We start from the raw sequence: 18,909 nt of genomic DNA, 5'->3' as shown, positions 1-18,909 counted from the left end.
CGCGACCGCGGTCAACCGGAAGTGCGAACAGTTGTGTTCAAGGGAATTTCCCCCAAGAGGAGCTCTAGGAGATGTGTTTGTGGTAGACTGGAAGTTTCCACTTCTGTACGCGTTTCCTCCAGTCCCCGTGATTCCTCAAGTAATCAGGAGGTTGAGAAAGTTCAGGAAAACCATGATCCTAATTGCCCCAGATTGGGCCAGGAGGACGTGGTACCCGGACCTTCTGGACATGTCCATCTGCCCTCCAATACGTCTTCCGCAAAGAGAGGATCTTCTCTCGCAAGAGGAAGGTCGGGTTCTCCATCCAGAGGTCAAAACACTCAACCTTCATGCATGGTTTCTGAAAGGTTGAGATACAAGGATTGGGATCTTACGGATGACGTAATGGAGATCTTGCTTTCGGCCAGAAGGCCAGCAACAAAATCTTTGTACCAGTGTTGTTGGAACAAGTTCAGTAACTGGTGCAAAGATAAGGATGTGGATCCTTTTCAATGTGGCACCCCAATGGTGCTATCTTTCCTATTGCATCTAGCCAATCTGGAGCTCCAGATTGGGACAATTATAGGATATCTAGCTGCGCTGTCCATTTTCAAGCGCTCCTCGGAAGAGGTTTCCTACTTCAAAATTCCATTAATAATTCAATTCCTGAAGGGGCTTACTAATGTGTACCCTCCAGTCCCCTTTCATGTCCCAACTTTGGATTTAAATCTGGTACTTAAGTTTCTAACTTGTATACCTTTTGAGCCTCTGCACTCCTGTCCTTTGAGGCTTCTAACATTAAAAACTGTCCTTCTTGTGGCCTTAACATCAGCCCGCAGTGTTAGTGAACTACAGGCTCTCCCATGTAAACCTCCATATACTACTTTTTACAAGGACAAAGTGGTTCTTAAGGTTAACCCCTCTTTCTTACCAAAAGTAGTTTCTGCCTTCCACTTGTCACCAAAAATCATATTACCAACATTCTACCCTCCTCCTCGTTTGGGCAAAGAAGGAGAGACTGCATAGACTGGACCCAAAAAGGGCTCTCAGTTTTTACCTTTCAAGAATGTCAAAATTGCGTCAAGATGACCAACTTTTTGTAGGTTATACAGGCCATGAATTGGGATTAGCGGTGACAAAACAGACTATATCCCGCTGGATCATTCTGCCTATAATTGAGTGCTACAGATTGGCAGGAAAGGACCCACCGGATGGGCTTTGAGCCCATTCCACTAGGGGGGTGGCTACTTATGCGGCTCTGAAGAGGGGAGTCCCTGCAGAAGATATTTGTTCAGCTGCAACATGGACATCAATGCATACCTTCATCAAGCATTATTGCTTAGATGCCTCTTCTTCCAATGAAGGTTTTTTTGCCAAGGCAGTACTTCATTCCGTACATGAGAAAAATAATTAGTAATCCCACCTCCAAAATTGTCACTGCTATGGGAGTCTATCATAAAATGAGGAATATGTGGGAGGACACAATCCATTCGAACAAGTTACTTACCAACTGTAACGTTCTTTCGACTGGATGTACCTCCCACATATTCCTCATTGCCCCTCCCATCCTACCCCGCAGTACAGTTTACGTAAATTACACTCTCCTCTCACAAAGGGTCTATCAGTCATGGGGTACGCTTTGGTGTTCCTCGAATATTTCCTTAAAAACAGAACTGAAGCCAGCGGGCGCGACACAAGCTACTTATGCTAATGGTGACGTTGACACAGTACGGAGCCCGTCGAGGGACATCGACGCCACAAACTCGTGCACAGCGCCCTCTGGCGAGAAAAAAAATTCTGAAGCAGTAAAGCTGGCAGGATACGAATATCATGAGGAATACGTGGGAGAAACATCCAGTCGAAAGAACGTTACAGTTGGTAAGTAACTTGTTCTTCTGTTGCATACAATTTGAGCAGCCTTCGTAAGTGTCTTGCAGCTCGGACCAGACCTGTCCAAATCTTCATTCAAAATGGTATTAAATCACCACCCCACAGTATAGGTATCTAGGGATAGAGAGCTAGCATATCCTTGATTTCAGTGTAGAAAGAAGGGTCATCCACATTAGGACCATACACATTCAACACGATCATCTCCCTCCTGGCCAGCACCCCATGGACCACGACCTACCACTCCACAGGGTCTGTGTAAACCTTTCTATGCTTCAATGGTATAGAGCTGTAAAGCAGGATTATCACTCATTACACTGTGTGGAATATGTGGTGTAAAACCTATTTTTAGCCCCGTTTTTAGCAAACCCGTCACATCCCGTGGCTATGGCATGGGTTTCTTGTAAAAAACAAAAGCTTGGCCTTGTGACGGTCAGTGTGGATCATGAGCTCACACATTTTAACAGGATTGCCAAGCCTGCGCACATTCCATCTCAAGCACGTGAGCTCACCCATCCCTGCCATGCAAACCATACATTCTCACCTGTCGAGAAAACACCATTAAAGAAGCACATCTAAAATGTTTCTCCTCAAACATTGTCTACAAATCAATAGAACTTCTACAGCAGAACAGAGTGCATTTTCAACCCACTCCTCACCCCCCCCTATCAGGAAGATGTATCCCCCAAAATAGTAATTGCAACAAACTTTGCAACATTGCATGGGGAGGCTGGCGCATGGCTCTACAACAACCATTGAAATATGTAGTCTTAAACATCGATATTTCTCTTGATGTGCAATGAAGGAAATGAGGCGCAATGGAAAACACTGAAAATGATCCCACCACATCCACCCTTCGATGTCGTTTACAATAAGACAGAGCCCAATCATCAGAAAAGACTAGCAGAAATGGGAGTCTAAACATATTGTGACTGAGATTTGAGGCAAAAAGAAGAGCGTCACAACCCAAGTGGGGCGTTCATCCTGAAATGTCATGGCCTGCTCAGGAAGTGTAAAGAAGTATGTCTTGCTGCTACTTTCAGTATGCATCTTGACTGTGTATAGAATTGTGTATGTCATGCCCTGCTCGCCTGGCCTCCTTCTCACTGTCAAACGATTTCCTTTCCTGCTGCACAGCTACAGAGAAGTCTGGGTAAGTATGCAACTTACAGGAGCCTAAGAAAAGCTCCCCCTTTTCACAGGCAGCACGCAGCATAGCATCCCTGTCCCAGTAGTTTAATAACCAGACAATTATCGGACGAGCTGGTGCACCAGGTTTCGGTTTTGGCACAAAGGATTGGTGGGCTTGCTTCACTGAAAACTGCAGTGACAGTTTAGGATTGTTGAGCAGGGTCAGGATGGTGTGTTCCACGAAATGCTCCATGGAGCCGTCAAGGTTGTTCTCCGGGACCCTGATGATCCGGATATTGTTACGGCACGATCTGGAGTCGAGTTAGTAATTCTTTATAGTAACCGTTAGGACTTGCTTAGTCAATGAGGCGACATCGGCTTTCAACAAGGAGACGTCCTCTTTCCACTGCTCCCACTGTGGTTTCTGCCTCAGTCGATTGTAGGTCAGTTTTCTCCAGGCGTGACTTGATGGCGCTAACAGTGCCATTAATGTTATCCAGCTCAGTATGGATAGCAGAGAATCCCTCCTGCATGTAAGCCAAGCCATCATGTGTTGAGTTTCTGTGGGTTCACTTAACTCCATGGCTTCTTCCAACAACGTAGTGCTGCATGCAATTTCAGGCGTCTTCAGGTTGTTCTTGGCGTACATGTTCATGGAGCTTACTTTCGTCCCAGGCCCTTTTGTCCTCTCTAGCCATTGAGCACACAGGTCTAAAGCAGCTGACTCCCCCCCCCCCCTTTGGGAAAGCACCACCTCCACCACAAAGGGAGCTAGGGGACAGTAGTTCGAGGGAGCGGGGCCTAGCAGCGCCGGCGTCAGTAGAAAAAGGCAGATCGATAGTGAAGACAGAAATGTATACAGTTCACCAACATGCGAGCCAGCCGCAGGGAGTATAGTTCATGTGCAGCCAGCGGACATGCAAAGCTCTTCCATCAAGTGCAGGGTGACCTGGGTCAAGTCTCAGAAGGCACTTCACTGGGTGAATTCACAATAATCAGTAAGGGCACTATGCAGCACCCACAACGCGGGGAGACACCATATATCTACCAGCAATAGAGGGCAATCAACGTGGGGACAAATGCATTCAAGGGCTCACAGTGCAGATCTTGTATTGAGCCCTTAAATGAAACAGACGAGCAGCAGCACACCCTCATGGGCTCCAGAAGTGTGATCCCCAAACTGAAAGAAATTGCACATGTAGGAGCCCTATTTGTGGCCATTGGGGGAAATCCTCTGTCAGATGAGGGGGTGCTGGAATGCACTGTTACTTCGGACCCTGTGTGGGTGTATTCTTGCTCAATCAGGGAACCAGGCAGTCAAGGGAGATTTCAGGCATGGCACAGTGCTCCATCAGCATGGTTCGCCGAAAAAAACTAGGCTGTGTGTTGTGGGCCCGCACCACAACCAGTGTTCACCGGTCACGCTGCCTGAGGAGTGGTGGATCCCGGAGGTGGATGAGGCACAGAAGATCAAAGGGGGTGATGATGCCGCTTGCACCATGCAAGGCGCAGCGCTATGGAGGCAGCCCGGTCCCCCCGCAAAGCCGTTTCCTTGGTCGCCCGCTCAGCAGCCCCCACTGCGAAGGTCCAGCAGCGGGCGTAGTATTGCGGCAAGCTGCCTCGCTTGAAAAAGAGGGTCGGCAAGTGTCCCCTGTGCCCCGCTGCCACAGTCGCACAAATCTCTTCCATGCTCCGGTCCAGCGAGGCCAAAGCGTGCAAGGCTAGTCCCCCTTGGGATGCTCACACAGCATCCGCCATTTTTATGCACTGTGGCACGCCAGAGCCTGAGACGCCTAAATTGGGCTGGAGATGCAGTTGTGCTGGTTCCTGAGTGACGCAGGTAAGTGCCAACACTGTCAGGTACCCAAATTTGTGTAAGGGCATTGGATGGGCCAGGTTCAGAAGCAAGTAGTGACCTTTAAGAACACCGGGTAGCTGGAGCTCTAAAGCGAAACAGCCATCTTGGTTTGTGTGCAACAGCGCCCCCCCCCCATATTGAAGCACTTTTAACATAAGTGTTTCCCATCCTCCATTATGCACACATTACTTAACTATTTTATTTATTACATAATTTCTTTGTTTTATGTATGTACTCCATTGAATCTAAAAGGATTGCCTATTTAAACATAAGCTTATATTGTATGATTAAAAGTGTAAAAGATGGAGTGAGAAAAAACAAGATCTTGCACTTGATGCTCAGTTGGCTTTCCTCTTGCTGGTAACCTGATTTGTGTTTTGTTTTAGCTCCATGTGTTTATTCTCCTTTCCCACGAGAGGTCTTTTCGTGCCAAGGACGAGTATGCTCATCCTTTTTGCATAGACTTGCATAATAGCCTGGCACTTAAGGAGTTTTAACCACACGTTTTCTGTTGGGTTAAATTGACTCATTTTAATCATGTGATGTTGGGGCTCTTTTTAATTTCTTTACTGCAGATGATATGGCTGCCCAGTTCCTGTTTTAGTCCTATAAATCATCAGGACATGGATGGGCATGTCCTTGCCATAGCCACTAGAATTGTGGTTATAAAAATAGGGAGCAAATACAGAGAGCAATATTGTGGTTAAAAGTACAGGACTTGCTGGTTCTCAAATCAGATTGATTGATCAGGCATTGCAGTTATAAGTCGAAAGGAGCTGAGAGCCATTTGGCTCCTGCTTGTAGCTTGGAAGAGCCTGCTTAGCTTAACGGACTACTACCCGGATTTACTTTTGATTCTAAGACATGTGATGCCATACATACATGTAACATTACCCACCTGTGTTGGCTATTTGCGATCTACATAAACATGCATTTCTAATTGTGATGTGTTTTAAACATTGTCAATGTATGCAGTGCATTTACAAGTGTGTGCTTTTTGGAATTACAATACTAGAGTCAGGTGGTGAACATATACATTACAGTGAGTAGACAGTCATAATAACTTTGTATTTACTCTGCATTGTTTAAAGAACTGGATTTTAATTTTTTCCTTCATTTTAGCATTACTACATTCGGGGCCCTGTTCTATTGTATTAAAAGATGTAATATGCCAGTACTTGAATCTCATTCTACATTTAGATTGGCTCCATACGGTTTACAATACTAGCTCCATGTGCTCTAGCAGTAGCTCCTGCTGACAGTGTGATCACTTATACCTAGGAGCTCCTGATTTCCCACTCTTTGTTTTGATCCCTGAAGTAGGGTTAAGTAAATGTTATTTAAATAGTTTCAATAATTGAACGAGATGCCTATTGGATATGGCCCACCATACATTCACTAGAAAAGTTTAAAACAAAAAAGTAAGCCTTTCATTCTATACAACTTAAATATTTTTATTGCAGGTCTCAATTTTGGGCTGTCCTGATCCAAAGGTTCATGAGATTGCATACCAGTACGGAAAAAATATTGGCATAGCTTTTCAGGTATTGTATGCTGACTGTTTTTGGGGGAGCGATTGCACCATTTTCACTTTCATATTTCTGTTATGTAACTTGTATCTACCCTCTCAGACTGATGAGCAGAAATGTGGGGCCAGGGATGGCTGAAGGTGGGAATTGCTGATGTTAGGACAGATCACCAACTAAAAGAATGTTCTATGCCGCATAGAAGTTAATTGTGTTTCTGCTTTTTAAAAAATATTTGTTAAACATTTTAATGTAACTTAGACATACATCTGTGTCAGCATGATAATGAACAAAAAACTGAAGTCTGCACGTTCCACCCCCTAGATCCCCCTCCCTCGTTCCCTCATCCCCACCCCCCATGCCAGCCTAAGTCACCTGTCTAACCTGGCGCCAGCTTATTTCGGTTAGGTGTATGGTATATTATGCTTGACTTTACTACCATGGCGTCATCAGCCGGGTCTGCTGCTCAATTCAGGGCTTCCATGTTCTGAGGCAAACAGTTGTTGGAGCAATGATCTACATGAGTACAGATCCGAACGGGCTGCTTCTTGCCACACAGAGATCTCTGCCAACGTCCACTTAAGGAGGTACATCCACCACAGCTGTGATGCTGGGGTCTTGTGTGCCTTCCAGCTCATTGCTAACCTGCACTTAGCCAGCACATACGCCAAGTCTCTCAGTTTACTGATGTGTTTCACCTGTCTAGGTTGTGGGAAGACACCTAGCAGGCAAGCAATAAGGGATTGTATGTCTAGAGTTATCGCTGCTCTGGCTAGCATTTGTGCAATTTCTCCCCACAGGTGTTGAATCTTATTACAGGCCCAGAACTTATGTACCATGTCCGCCTCAGCGAGCATGCATTTTGGACAATTCTGTTCTGGTGTCCTGCTGAATCGTGCAGCTCTTCGTGGGGTTAGATACTCTCTGTGGGTCACATACAATGTATTAAATGTAGTCTTGCTTTTCTAGACACTTTTTTGTGATACGCCCGCACTCGCTCCCACACCCCAAAGCTGATTGGCACCTGCAGGTCTGCTTCTCGTTTGATGCGAGTCTTCTGCATTGTATCCCCTTGTTGGGTTGTCATTAGCCTTGACACTTCATGGCCTCCTTTGGTGGTGTCGTAAAGTGTTTTGATTTTTATATTCAGACTCCACCTGCTGTGCGTGTTTATGCCTGCTTCCTTGTACTCTGTTCCGAGGTATGCCGCCAAGAGTTCCAGGGCCAATATAAACAACATTGGGGACCATGGGCACCCTTGTCTCGTGCCCTTTTCTAGTACCCACTGTTCTGAGATCTGGTTTCCTGTCTTGACCCTCGAGACCGGCTTGTTGTACAGTAGCCGTGCCCATTTAATATAGGTGGATCCCAATCCGAACCTTTTCTAGTGTGGCTAACAGCCATGGCCATCTTACAGAGTCTTACGCCTTCACCGCGTCTAGGGTGGCCACTGCATATTGTTCTGTGCTATCTCTAGTATGGTCTATGAGGCGGTGTAGACTTTGCCAAACCTGGCATGTATCCAGTCTGGTCTGGGTGTATGAGCTCGGCTATCACCGTTTTAAGCCTGTTGGCTAGCAGGGCAGTCAATATTTTCCCATCCTGATTAACAACAGTGGCCTATACGATCCACACTCTGTGTCTGGCTTATTGGGTTTAAGTAGGGGTATGATGATGGATTCCCTTAATGACAGTGTGAGGACCTCAGTTTCAAACACCTCGTTAAGCATTGCTAGTAATGTGATCTCTGTGATGAACTCTTTATAGAATTTGCTCTGCAATCCGTCCGATCCTGGTGTCATGCCGGATGGTAACACTTTTATGGTGGCCGTCAGTTCCTCTAAAGTTATAGGAGCTTCTAGCACTCTGCTGCAGTGGGGTCTAGTCTCGGAAGCTCTATTAGTTCTAGTGCCTCGTTTATCTCAGAGGGATCTAACCCAGATGTATCTGTATACACATTTTTGTAATACTCAAAGAATCTCTTGTTAATCCCTTCTTGTGTCATGCACAGTTCACCATCTGCACCAGTAATTGATCGTATAATGTCTCGCTTGGAGTCACTTTTACAGAACTAGGCAAGTAGTCGCCCCGGCTTGTCGCCCTCCGCATGCTGCTTCTCTACATATTTTCCATAGTTTAGTACCACCAGCCTATGCCAATGTTTTGGGCATTCTTGCTTCAGCCTTCTTGGGCTTGATCTCTAGTCATACCTTCCGTGCAATTAAGTCTTTATAGTTCGGCTTCATTTCTGTCTAAGTATCCTTCAATTGTGGCCCGGATCCCTCTTACTTTGGCGATTGCTAGTCCCCTTCTAACCACCTTAAAAGCCTCCCATAGTGTCCCTGCTGAAATAACACTTCCTGTATTATGTTCGAAGTAGTCCCTAAGGCCCGAACTAAGGTTTTATCGAAATGCTCCATGCCTCAAAGCTTTCCCTCTGAGCTTCCAGGTCGGGATGCGTGCCCTTGAAGGGAAAGCTTGCCACATAACCATGAGTGATGCATGGTCTGACAACACTCTTGCCTTGTCTGCAGGATCTCACTCTCTCCTAACCATTCCCTTACTGTGGCTACTATCTATCGGCCACCTGGTCCGATCTCCTCATTCCTCTCTGAGTGGGCGGACCTCTCCTCCTCACTCCTGGTCCTGACCACTCAACTCCCCCTTCTTGGAGACTTCAACCTCCACCTGGATGCCTCTTGTCCTTCCTCTGGATTCTTTCGCCACCTTTGCGATTCTCTCTCACTCTGTTCTCCCCTCTGGCCCGACTCACTCTGTAGGGCACACTCTGGATGTTCTGATCTCCTCAGACCTTCCCCTTTCTGTCCCTCTCACCACTCCTCTCTCCTGGAGTGATCACTTTCTCCTTTCCTCCCAGCTCACCCTCTCTACCCCTCAGGCCAAGCCAACTCCATCACTGCCAACCACCTTCTTGGTCATCCGACCTGTGAAGCGCGTGTCAGTTGAGGCTTTTGCCAACACGTTCTCAACCCCCCCCCCCTCCCTCTCTGGCTGACTCACACCCTGACACAGCCCTTTCCATGCTCCACTCTGCTATATCTGATACTCTTGATGTTCTAGCCCCTGCCATTAGGATCCGCCTGAAGCCCAAAGCCAAGTGCAACTCCTGGTACAACTCCAACCTCGTTACCCTTAAACGCATGTGCAGGGTGGCTGAGAGGAAATGGCATGCTTCATGTACATCCTCTGACAAACTGGCCTGCTGTCTGCGCCAAAGGCAATACCGGCTCTCTGTCCTTTCCAAGAAGAGAGCTCACATCCAAGCCCGCGTCTTTAAAATCTGCAAGGAACTTGCCAATCCTGCCGCAGTCTCTACCTCTCCTGTCCCTTCCCAGGCCCTCCGCACGGCACTGAACTCTCATTTCATATAAAAAAAACTCAGGACATCCTGTCCTCTCTCTCCTCCTCTCCCCTTCCCCCCTCTACTCCCTGCTCTTCCTCTGACCCCTCTTCAGCCACCTCTCCTCCCTCCTTCTCTGCCTTTCCCCTGTTCTCCCCAGACGCGGTTTCTAGACAAGTCTGATCTACGAAAGTCTCATCAAAACAGGTTCATCCCTGTTCCTCCAAAACCATCAAGCACCATATCGACTCCCTGGCTCCTGCCCTGGCCGACTTCTGCAACCACTCCTTCGCCACTGGAGTCTTCCCTTCCCCCCTGAAGCACTCCATTGTGCACCCCCTTCTTAAGAAACCCTCTGCCGAGCCGACATGCCCGGCTAACTATCACCCAATCTCCATCACTCCTTTCCTGGGAAAACTCTTGGAAAAGCTGGCCCTCTCCCAGCTAAATCTTCACACTGAATCTGTTGGTTGTCTCCATGATCATCAGTCTGGCTTCAGAGCTGCCAGAAGCACGGAAACTGCTCTCCTGAACATCCGTGAAGACCTGCTCTCCAACCTTGATTCCAACACCCCCGTGTCCTCATCTTACTTGATCTCTCTTCTGCCTTTGACACGGTCAACCATCCCATCCTGCTCAACCGTCTCCGTGATAACCTTGGGATCACCGGTCGGGCCCTGGCGTGGCTGACTTCTTTCCTTTCTGACCGACACTCCCAGGTTCAACTTGGTTGGTTCCTCTCCTCTATCTTTATCTCTACCTGTGGTGTTCCCCAGGGATCTAACCTCTCTCCCTGCCTGGCTGTTAAACCAATACCTGGCACTTCTTGCCCACCGCATTGCCGCGCTCTGCCCCAACTTCCAGTGCTATGCGGATGACACTCGGCTCATTTTCAGGCTACCCTCAGCCACCTCTTCTCCTTCTCTGACTGGCTGCTATCCAGTAGTGGTGTGCTGCCAATGATCACTGCCTTAATGCCAGTAAGACAGATTCTCCTCATCGGCACTCCCACTTCCTCCTTTGCTGTAGCTCTTTGCCTTGCCTCTCTTGGCCCTCTTCCTGCTTCCACCTGTGAGGCTAAAAACCTCGGGGTCATCTTCGACTCCACACTCTACTTCTCTCATCACATCTCGGGCGTCTCTAAGAAGTCACATTACCAGCTGCACCTCCTCAGAGGTATTCTTCCTTTCCCCTCCTTTGCCCAGAAGCTCACTGTCTCCAGAGCTCTGGTTCTCTCTAGGCTGGACTACTGCAACAGCCTCTTTCTAAATCTTCCTGTTTCTACTCTCTGCCCTCTGCAGCTCAGCCAGAACAGGACTGCAAGACTTGTCCTTGGCCTCAAGCCCAGAGATCATATCTCTCCAGGACTGAAATCTCTGCACTGGCTCCCAGTGGCAACAAGGATTAAGTTCAAAACCCTCTGCATTGTCCACAAGGCCTTCTGGGGGCTCGGGCCTCAATATCTTCAACTCTCCCTTCCTAAATATCTACCTTCTCAAGCTCTTCGCTCATCTGCCTCCAACTCCCTCAGGGTCAGTCGCTTCTCCAAGCAACAAGTTGGTGGTAGATCTTTCTTCGGCTGGGGCCTCTCTCTCTGGAACAGCCTCCCTGAAACTTGAGGAGAATCATCTCTGGTTCCGTAAGCACCTCAAAACCTTTCTCTTTGCTTCTGCTTTTTCTCCTCCTCTCCCCTGCTGACTGCCTGGCTGAAACTGAAACTGCACTGGTTACCTGGCCACCCTCTGATCTCCGGCCCAGGTACCTCCCCCACCAGTCACACACATCTGCACTGCCTTCCTGGCAACCCCCGCACTTGGGAACTGTTTTCTGTATCCCTACAGTCACACTACCAGCACTCGACAACTGATGTCTGCACTTACCCTTGCACTTGCCATCTGCTGGCCGTACTTACTTATTGTTTATTCTATTTATCCCATGTACTGCACTGTCCCCTCCCCTTCCCCCCGCACTTTCCCCTTCCCCCCTCCTATGCACTTGCTCGATCTGAATGACACCTGGCCTAGTAAGGATCGCTGTCTTCCCTCTGTTCCCCCTTCCTTGCCTCATCACACCTTGAAAATCTTGTGTATAGGCCTGTTATAAATGCCATATCCTATCTCATCATACCTTGCCGTATATTCCGCAGCCGAGAATTCACCCATTGTTTCTGCACCTGTAAAGACATAATCTAATCTAATCTAGTATGTAGATAATGCGGGGCTGCGTAATGCGGGTGGAGGGCCCTGCATATATCAAGTTGAACTCATGTAGCAGGGTGTTTAACACTTTGGCCGGGGGTGGGGGGGTTGGGTGTCTCATGTAATTGCCTTACCTATCTAGTCGTGGGTCTCGTGTACAGTTAAAATCTCCCCCCCCAGACTACTGTACAGCCTCTAAATGGGCCAACTTTTTTATATAGCGTACGGATGTAGGCCGCAGTATTTTGATTCGGGCATAGGTGTTAAGGATACACAGCTCCTGTTTTTCTAAGAAGACTTACACCAGCACCATCCTTGTCTGCAATAGTCTGTCACACGGAAGGGCACAGAGGGTGCAAACCATGTCAATACTCCTCTGGCATAAGCCGCATACGGTGAGCCCACAGTAGTGCCATTCCACCTTCTGGTAAGGGCAGATTGTTTCTCTTGGGTGAGGGGTCTCCCCTGTAAGAGCACTAGGTCTACTTTTTGTCGCTGCAAGAATGCCATCCTATTCCTTTTGATGTAGCTTTTAAGTCCCCTGATGGTCCAGGTTATTATCCTAAGTTCCCCGGCCATGTGTGAAATGTGTGAAGTATCTTCGTAGTCTAACCGTTATAATATGCGTGTTAGGTGTGAATATATAGACTGATCCCCCATCCAGCAACTCCCCGTGCCACCCAACCCCCAACAATTGCCCATCTATGTACCTCAAGCTCAGGTATTCCTGCTTCTCGCTCCAACACCAGCTGTCGCGACCTCCGGTGCAGGGGTGCAGAAGGCGGATACGTAACCGCTATTATCCGAACCAAAAAAGGAACAATGTTTGGGTAAAGGTTGCGACTTCGCAGCGCATGCTTCTATATTTCTGGAGTCTGCACTGCTATGTCGAGTATCATGTGTTGAAGCTTGTCAAGTTCAGGTCTGTTGCTGATAGTGTTGGCGCTGCTCCTTATCTTCTCTCATTGCTTGTAAGATGCTCTGCTTACACCCCCGCTTTATCGATCAACTGTTCCTCGGTTCTTGATGGCAGATGCTCTGTGTCCATCCACTTGTGTATTTCCTCCGAGTGTCAAAGAAAAGGGCACGTCCCTTGCGTGTAACTTTCAGCCTGGCCGGATATAACAGCATGTACTTGAGGTTGGATTCCTGCAATCGTTTCTTCGCTGAAGTAAAGTGCATCCACAGCTTCTGCACTTGCAGAGTGTAATCCGTATACACTATAATTTTAGCAGATGCTGTTTGTATTATACCGCCCTTCCTTAAGTGTTCTATCATTTTTTCTATGTCTTTATAGTTCAGTATATGGGCTATCACGGCACGTGGCGGGGCCCCTGGCGGCGGTTTCTTTGTTAGCGAAGCTATGCGCCCGTTCTACCACAGGGTACTGGGCTGCTTTGCGGCCACTGCTGCCTCCTACTTTGTGTGGGCCGCTGGCCTCCACCTCAATGGGCTCATCACGCTCCTCACGCTCCTCTCGTGCTCCTTCTCCTATTAGGGCGTCGTTCCCAGTGTTTCTGGTCAGTGCATCACAGGGGCAATTCCTGGTGTGGAACGCTCTAGTGTGCCACCATTATTTCAGGTACCGCATCAAGTCTGCTTCATAAGCCGTAGCGCGCGGTTAGGGGTCCAGGGCGCTACTCCCACGCTTCTCGCTCCAGTCCTCACAAGGGTTGTTCGGGTTATGCCACCATCTACAACCAGTGTTGCCAGGTTGGAAGAAAAAAACAAGCTGAATGTCCCTTCAAAACAAGCTGACTCCCATATGAATAATCTGGAAAAACAAGCACACAGTTAAAATGCTGTGGATAAGTCACAAAAGTCGGAATCACCACATTAAATTATAAATATAAATACATCAAGGGTAAGAAAAGAAAACGCTGTAATAGGGCATTCAGACGTGTGTGAAATTAATGCTGTGGTCTAAATCACTTAATGGATCTCTAAAAATATATAGCACGCATGGTTAGTTTGATCAGTTACTTCAGCATGCGGATAGTAGTTTTGATCAGTCTTACTGAATAAATATTCTTTAAAATGCTGAATTTGCATCACATTTTATCAGTCAGTTCTCCCCCACCCCCCTTGGTACTACTCAAACAATCCGTCACAAAAGGAATTAATTGCCATTTGCAATGGGGAACACTTTTTAATTGGTGCCCGAGACAATTTTATGCGCCAATCCGACTTAGGCTGCAGGCAATGAGGACTGGGCACACAAAGAGACCATGAATATGGCAGAGGATGCAGTATATACAACCAACAAAGAACACAGGATATCCACTGGAGCAGCACAAGGAACATGGGCTGCTACTCCTTGGCACAAAGTGACTAGTCTAAACTGTTATTGCACATTCAGTTGCTAACCATGCTTCTTAAAGAGACAACTGCAAATGGTCATGTATGGCCAGGGAAAACAATGGCAAGGGGCATAGGGGCTGCAATATATGCTACTGGGCATATGAGGGCTGGCCTTACCCCTTAACAGGCATTGTGGGGACTGGAGACTGGTGACAGAACAAGAGGATGTGCCATGTCTGTGATCCCCAATTATCTCATTATCAGGCGCATAGTTTCAGTATCTGGGCCTCAACGTCGGCTTGAGTCCCTCCCAGCTCAGTCTTTTAGAGCTGCTTGCCCACTTGGCTCCCTGGGCTGTTGGGGCTGAGAGCTAGCTTAATCACAGCTTTGCCTTGCAGGCTGAAGCCACGCTGCATCACCCTACCCACAATTGAAGGCCGAAGATTCATAAACCACGCCAAACCTCCTCTTTCTTAAACCAACACTCATCCAAATACAGCCTCGGACGGGCCTATAGGGCAATAGCCCCATGGCCGAATCAAAAACACAAAATGTTGGTGTGGGACAGTTTTTTTTGGTCAAAGTGGGCCACTTTTTTGGCCAATGTTGGCCAGTTTGATGAGTTACTGCACTGTGTGGATAATAGTTTTGACCAGTGTTGCAGAGTAAATATTCTTTAAAATGCACAATATGCATCCCATTTTATTTAAAAAAACCTCCCTCTTGGGTACTATTCAAACAGTGTCAGAAAAGGAATGAATAGCCATTTACAACAATGGGCCCCTTTTTTAATTGGTGTCCGAGACAATTGTATAGCCCAGTCCAACCCTGTCCACATAGCACTGAGTCTGGGAGCAGATTTTGAGATGATACGTTAATGTCCCCCAACCATCGACACTGCAGCTGACGGGCATAAAGACCCATCTGTCAGCACTCCTTTGGGCCGACGGTGCGTCCCTGCAAGCCCAGGACCCTTCCGTTATCCCTCCAATCGTCAGAGATTGGAGGGATAACAGGAGGGTCCAGATCTTGCAGGGACGGACCGTGGGCCCAAAGGAGTGCTGAGAGATGGGTCTTTATGCCCGTCTGTTAGGCCATAAAGACTGCATATGGAAACAAAGGCACAATAACCATATACTAAAATGACACGTCAGACGCGAGGTTCGTTGTCCAAACAAGGCTGGTTTATTTCAAAGTATTCTCAGTCGGGTGACTGGGTCTCACCGCCTCACGACGTGTGTTCCCAAACACTGTGAGATGCGAGAGAGAGCGAATAGCGCTCAGCAGCAATATATATACATTAGACATATCCTTTGCTAAAGCAATTTGACCCACCTTCATACATGTCATACAGGCTAGGGTTCAGTGATTGACAATTATGACAAGTCTTCATTCAGCCTAAACATAGTTATTATGGCAAAGGCAGCAGAGACAGCTTTCTGTTATGAGGAACATGGAGCTCTGGCTTGGCAAGGATATCCTGTTCTTAGCAGGGAAACATTCCTTACTATGTTATCTGTGTGTTTCAGCTCATGAGCTAAGGGTCAGATAGTTCTGAAGCAGAAAATACCACTCTCCGCGAAGGAGCACCGCTAGGAGAATATAATTCATATAATATAACTGCCTTTTACAACAGCGCTTGCAAGACAACTCGGCACCTGGACTACTGATTAGATGCGGCTTCTGCTCGACTTCAAGGACTTAGTAAGAGAAAAAAACAATGTATTTCTGCACAGTTTGACATTCCTGTCTGTAAGTATTTCAGCATTTAAGCCGTAGCCTCGCACGGTGTGCTAGTGTAAAACATAGAATACATTTGCTAAGCGTATTGACAGAAAAGAAAAAAGCAAATGGCCGACATTTCACAAAATGGACGCCCTTTGGTTACATTGACGAGTCTAGGATTGCGATGTTTGCCACATGATACGATTTGGCTTCTGGCCAACATATTATACGTATCGTTCGACTATAGGGTTGGTTTTCTGGTATAACACGTCAGCTCCCCAACAAACACTTTTGGTCCTTTCCTGACGGTCATTGTGAAGGGCAAAACAAAGAGAACCAAGATCACTCGAGGCCGGCAGTCAAAATGCAAGGGGCAACGTGCTGGTGCGGTGATGGCTGCTGTCAGTGCTGTGTTGACATTGGGTCATTTTCAAGCGCTATTTATGCTGGAATGGTGGCGCCTGTATCAAAGTGAGTCAGAGAGTGTTAAGTCTAGATTTTAAACCTAACTTCACCATGTCGGATGATGGACAATAAGGAAATCGAACATATTCAATGTCTGCTCTCGTGACAAAATTAGAGATGAGGGTTTTCATTCATAATTGACAGAATTGTAGACCTGTTTAAGTGGCTTCTCTTTGGATTTGTCATGTCTGTTCTGGAAATGAAAACTCTTGGCGTCCTCTTAAGCAGGGGACCCTATGGTCTTTTCACTTGAGCCCGTAATGGGCGAACAGAAGAGTCCTGCATACATGAGCAGAGCATATGTGCACAAACACCAACTTTTTCACTCCCTGTGTCCTCAGTGAGGGTGCAATTCTCAGAGTGCTCTACAGTACTTTCACCTGCCCCTAAAACCATCATATTTGTGTCGATATGCTGAGGCGGGGGGCCTTTACCAGAAACAGTTAAATTATTATAAGGCTGTTCCTTACAATGACCAGACGGAGCACCACTTCCCCTCCCTTTTGGTGTATCGATACGCTGTTTGCCTCTGAGAAATATAGGAGCAATCTTGAGGCACTCGCGTTGCAATTAAGTCTGGCTCCCAACTGTTATTTTCATGCTCGTTGGTTTACAGGTGAACATATATATCAACATTTAATTGCAACCCCAAGCGTGGCATATGAAAACGACATTTCCCTCATCCCTCCCCTATTACCACCTAGGTTCAGCTTTTTCTTTCAGTCTCACTGAGCTGGGTCGACCGATGGATGCTCGCTGTTCGAGTGCAGGGCTCCCGCGATTAAGCACAGCTTATAAGTCAGTGCCGGGTAGTTCTGGTCATAGTCTAACAGCGGCGCCCAAATGTTTGCAAAGCGGTGAAAGAGTCCTGCCTTGGCTGCAGTAACCATCTCGGCTATCAAGATGTCCCAGAGCTTAATCCACCAGAGGGTCATCAAGGGGCCTTCAGTGGATTTCCAAGTGCGTGCCACAGTAATTTTTTCCGCCAGCAAAAGTTGGGTTATAAGGGCTGCCCTCCTTCCTGTTATTGGGTAGGAGCCTGGGACCGGGATCCATAAGAGGAAGTTTTCGGGGGGCCAGGAATTGCCACTTAGGTAATGTCTTTTATCGTGGAAAGGCATTGGGACCAACATTCTCTCACCTTAGGGCAAGTCCACCACATGTGGAAATAGGATCCTCGGAGTCTGCAAAGACGCCAGCAGTGCGGGTCCAGCGCCTGCTGAAAGTGATGGAGGAGGAGAGGGGAGTGGGGTGGGGTACCAGCGTAGGAGCAGCTTGTGGGCACACTCCCGATTGGTGATGTAAGATGAGGACGTGCGGGTTCTCGACCAGATGGCTACCCAAGTTTGGTCCTCTTGATACTTTCTTTATTAACAGACTGGGAGGAATCCACCTTTTTCTTTCTTTTCCCCGTCGCCCCAGGCTTTGGTATTTCCATACTATCTTGCTCTGCTTCTTTAAGTCTTCGAATGAAATGACTTGGGTCCGTACTCCTGTTTTTTCTAGCTTTTTTGTTTTCTTGATTTCCCTCACATACACTTGTATCTCCAAGTCGGGTCAAGGAGGAGCTTCTTCCGTCTCTTTTTAGTTTTACTGTTGGACTTGCTAGATTTCTTATTGGGTACCCTCCCCTCCAGGGTCTCCCTCTTAGAGGGCGGGGGGGGGCTCGAGCACAATTGCACAATATCGGGCTCATCCGCCAACTGAGCTAAGCGCACACAAGTTCTTCCAGGGCTGAAGTAAAAAGAGGTGCATCATCCAAGGGGCTGATTACGGGTTCTTGACTTGAACATTCTTGACCCGAAGAATGAGTCTCAATAGGCCCACGTTCCATACCCCTCTTATCTTCAGACAAGTTCAGATTTAGTCAACCAAGTTCCTCAGCCGCTTCCCAGTGTTTTTGTAATTGATCCAACTTTTCTGACTGCTTTTTTGTTTCAATTCTGAACTCCTTCAGTGTCTCCCCCACTGAACCATTGATAGCTGATTTCAGGGCAACCAGTGACGTTTCATTGATCCCCATGTCTTTGGTGATTTCCAGAAGTAATCCTGGGTGCTGGAACACCTCTGATTTTAAAGCTTCAAACACCTTGATCAACGAGGTAATAACGAAATTTTAAGTTGTATGTATTCACTGGTGCGTGGTCAGTCTGCGTAGTCCTATGCATTTGGGGTGGCCTAAATTCCCTATCCTTGGGACGGTTTTCTGCCACAATCCTTGATACTTCAAGCAGTGCCGATATGGCATTTAATTCAAAGGAGGAGTCCCGGGATATCTGGGGCACAGGAGCCCCCTGATCCCCACAACCCCCAAGTCCCCCCTTTGGGGCCCTGCAGCTCAATGCCATAATATCTGTTGGGCGTACCCGCCTCACTGGATTTCAATGGAGCGCTTCCTTTCTCAATCAGAGGCAAATCTTCCACAGCCGAAATGCCACTGGCCGGAAACAATTCTGCAATAGTATTTTTTTTAGTGTG

General features: G+C 47.4%; 1 protein-coding gene across 4 annotated transcripts in view; it reads left to right on the top strand.

Annotated features, from left to right (window-relative positions):
- PDSS1 (decaprenyl diphosphate synthase subunit 1) overlaps positions 1-18,909 on the top strand; it is a 664,271-nt gene that overhangs the window by 482,949 nt on the left and 162,413 nt on the right. For all 4 annotated transcript variants that reach the window (XM_069648132.1, XM_069648131.1, XM_069648133.1 and 1 more), the window contains one exon: positions 6,319-6,399. In XM_069648132.1, the coding sequence (XP_069504233.1) occupies positions 6,319-6,399 (81 nt within the window). The remainder of the gene's footprint in view (positions 1-6,318; positions 6,400-18,909) is intronic.

This window comes from Ambystoma mexicanum, chromosome 2q (genome assembly GCF_040938575.1).
Source record: "Ambystoma mexicanum isolate Mex_15411 chromosome 2q, UKY_AmexF1_1, whole genome shotgun sequence".
Classification (NCBI taxonomy): domain Eukaryota; kingdom Metazoa; phylum Chordata; class Amphibia; order Caudata; family Ambystomatidae; genus Ambystoma; species Ambystoma mexicanum.
This window is presented reverse-complemented; position numbering and strand designations above follow the sequence as displayed.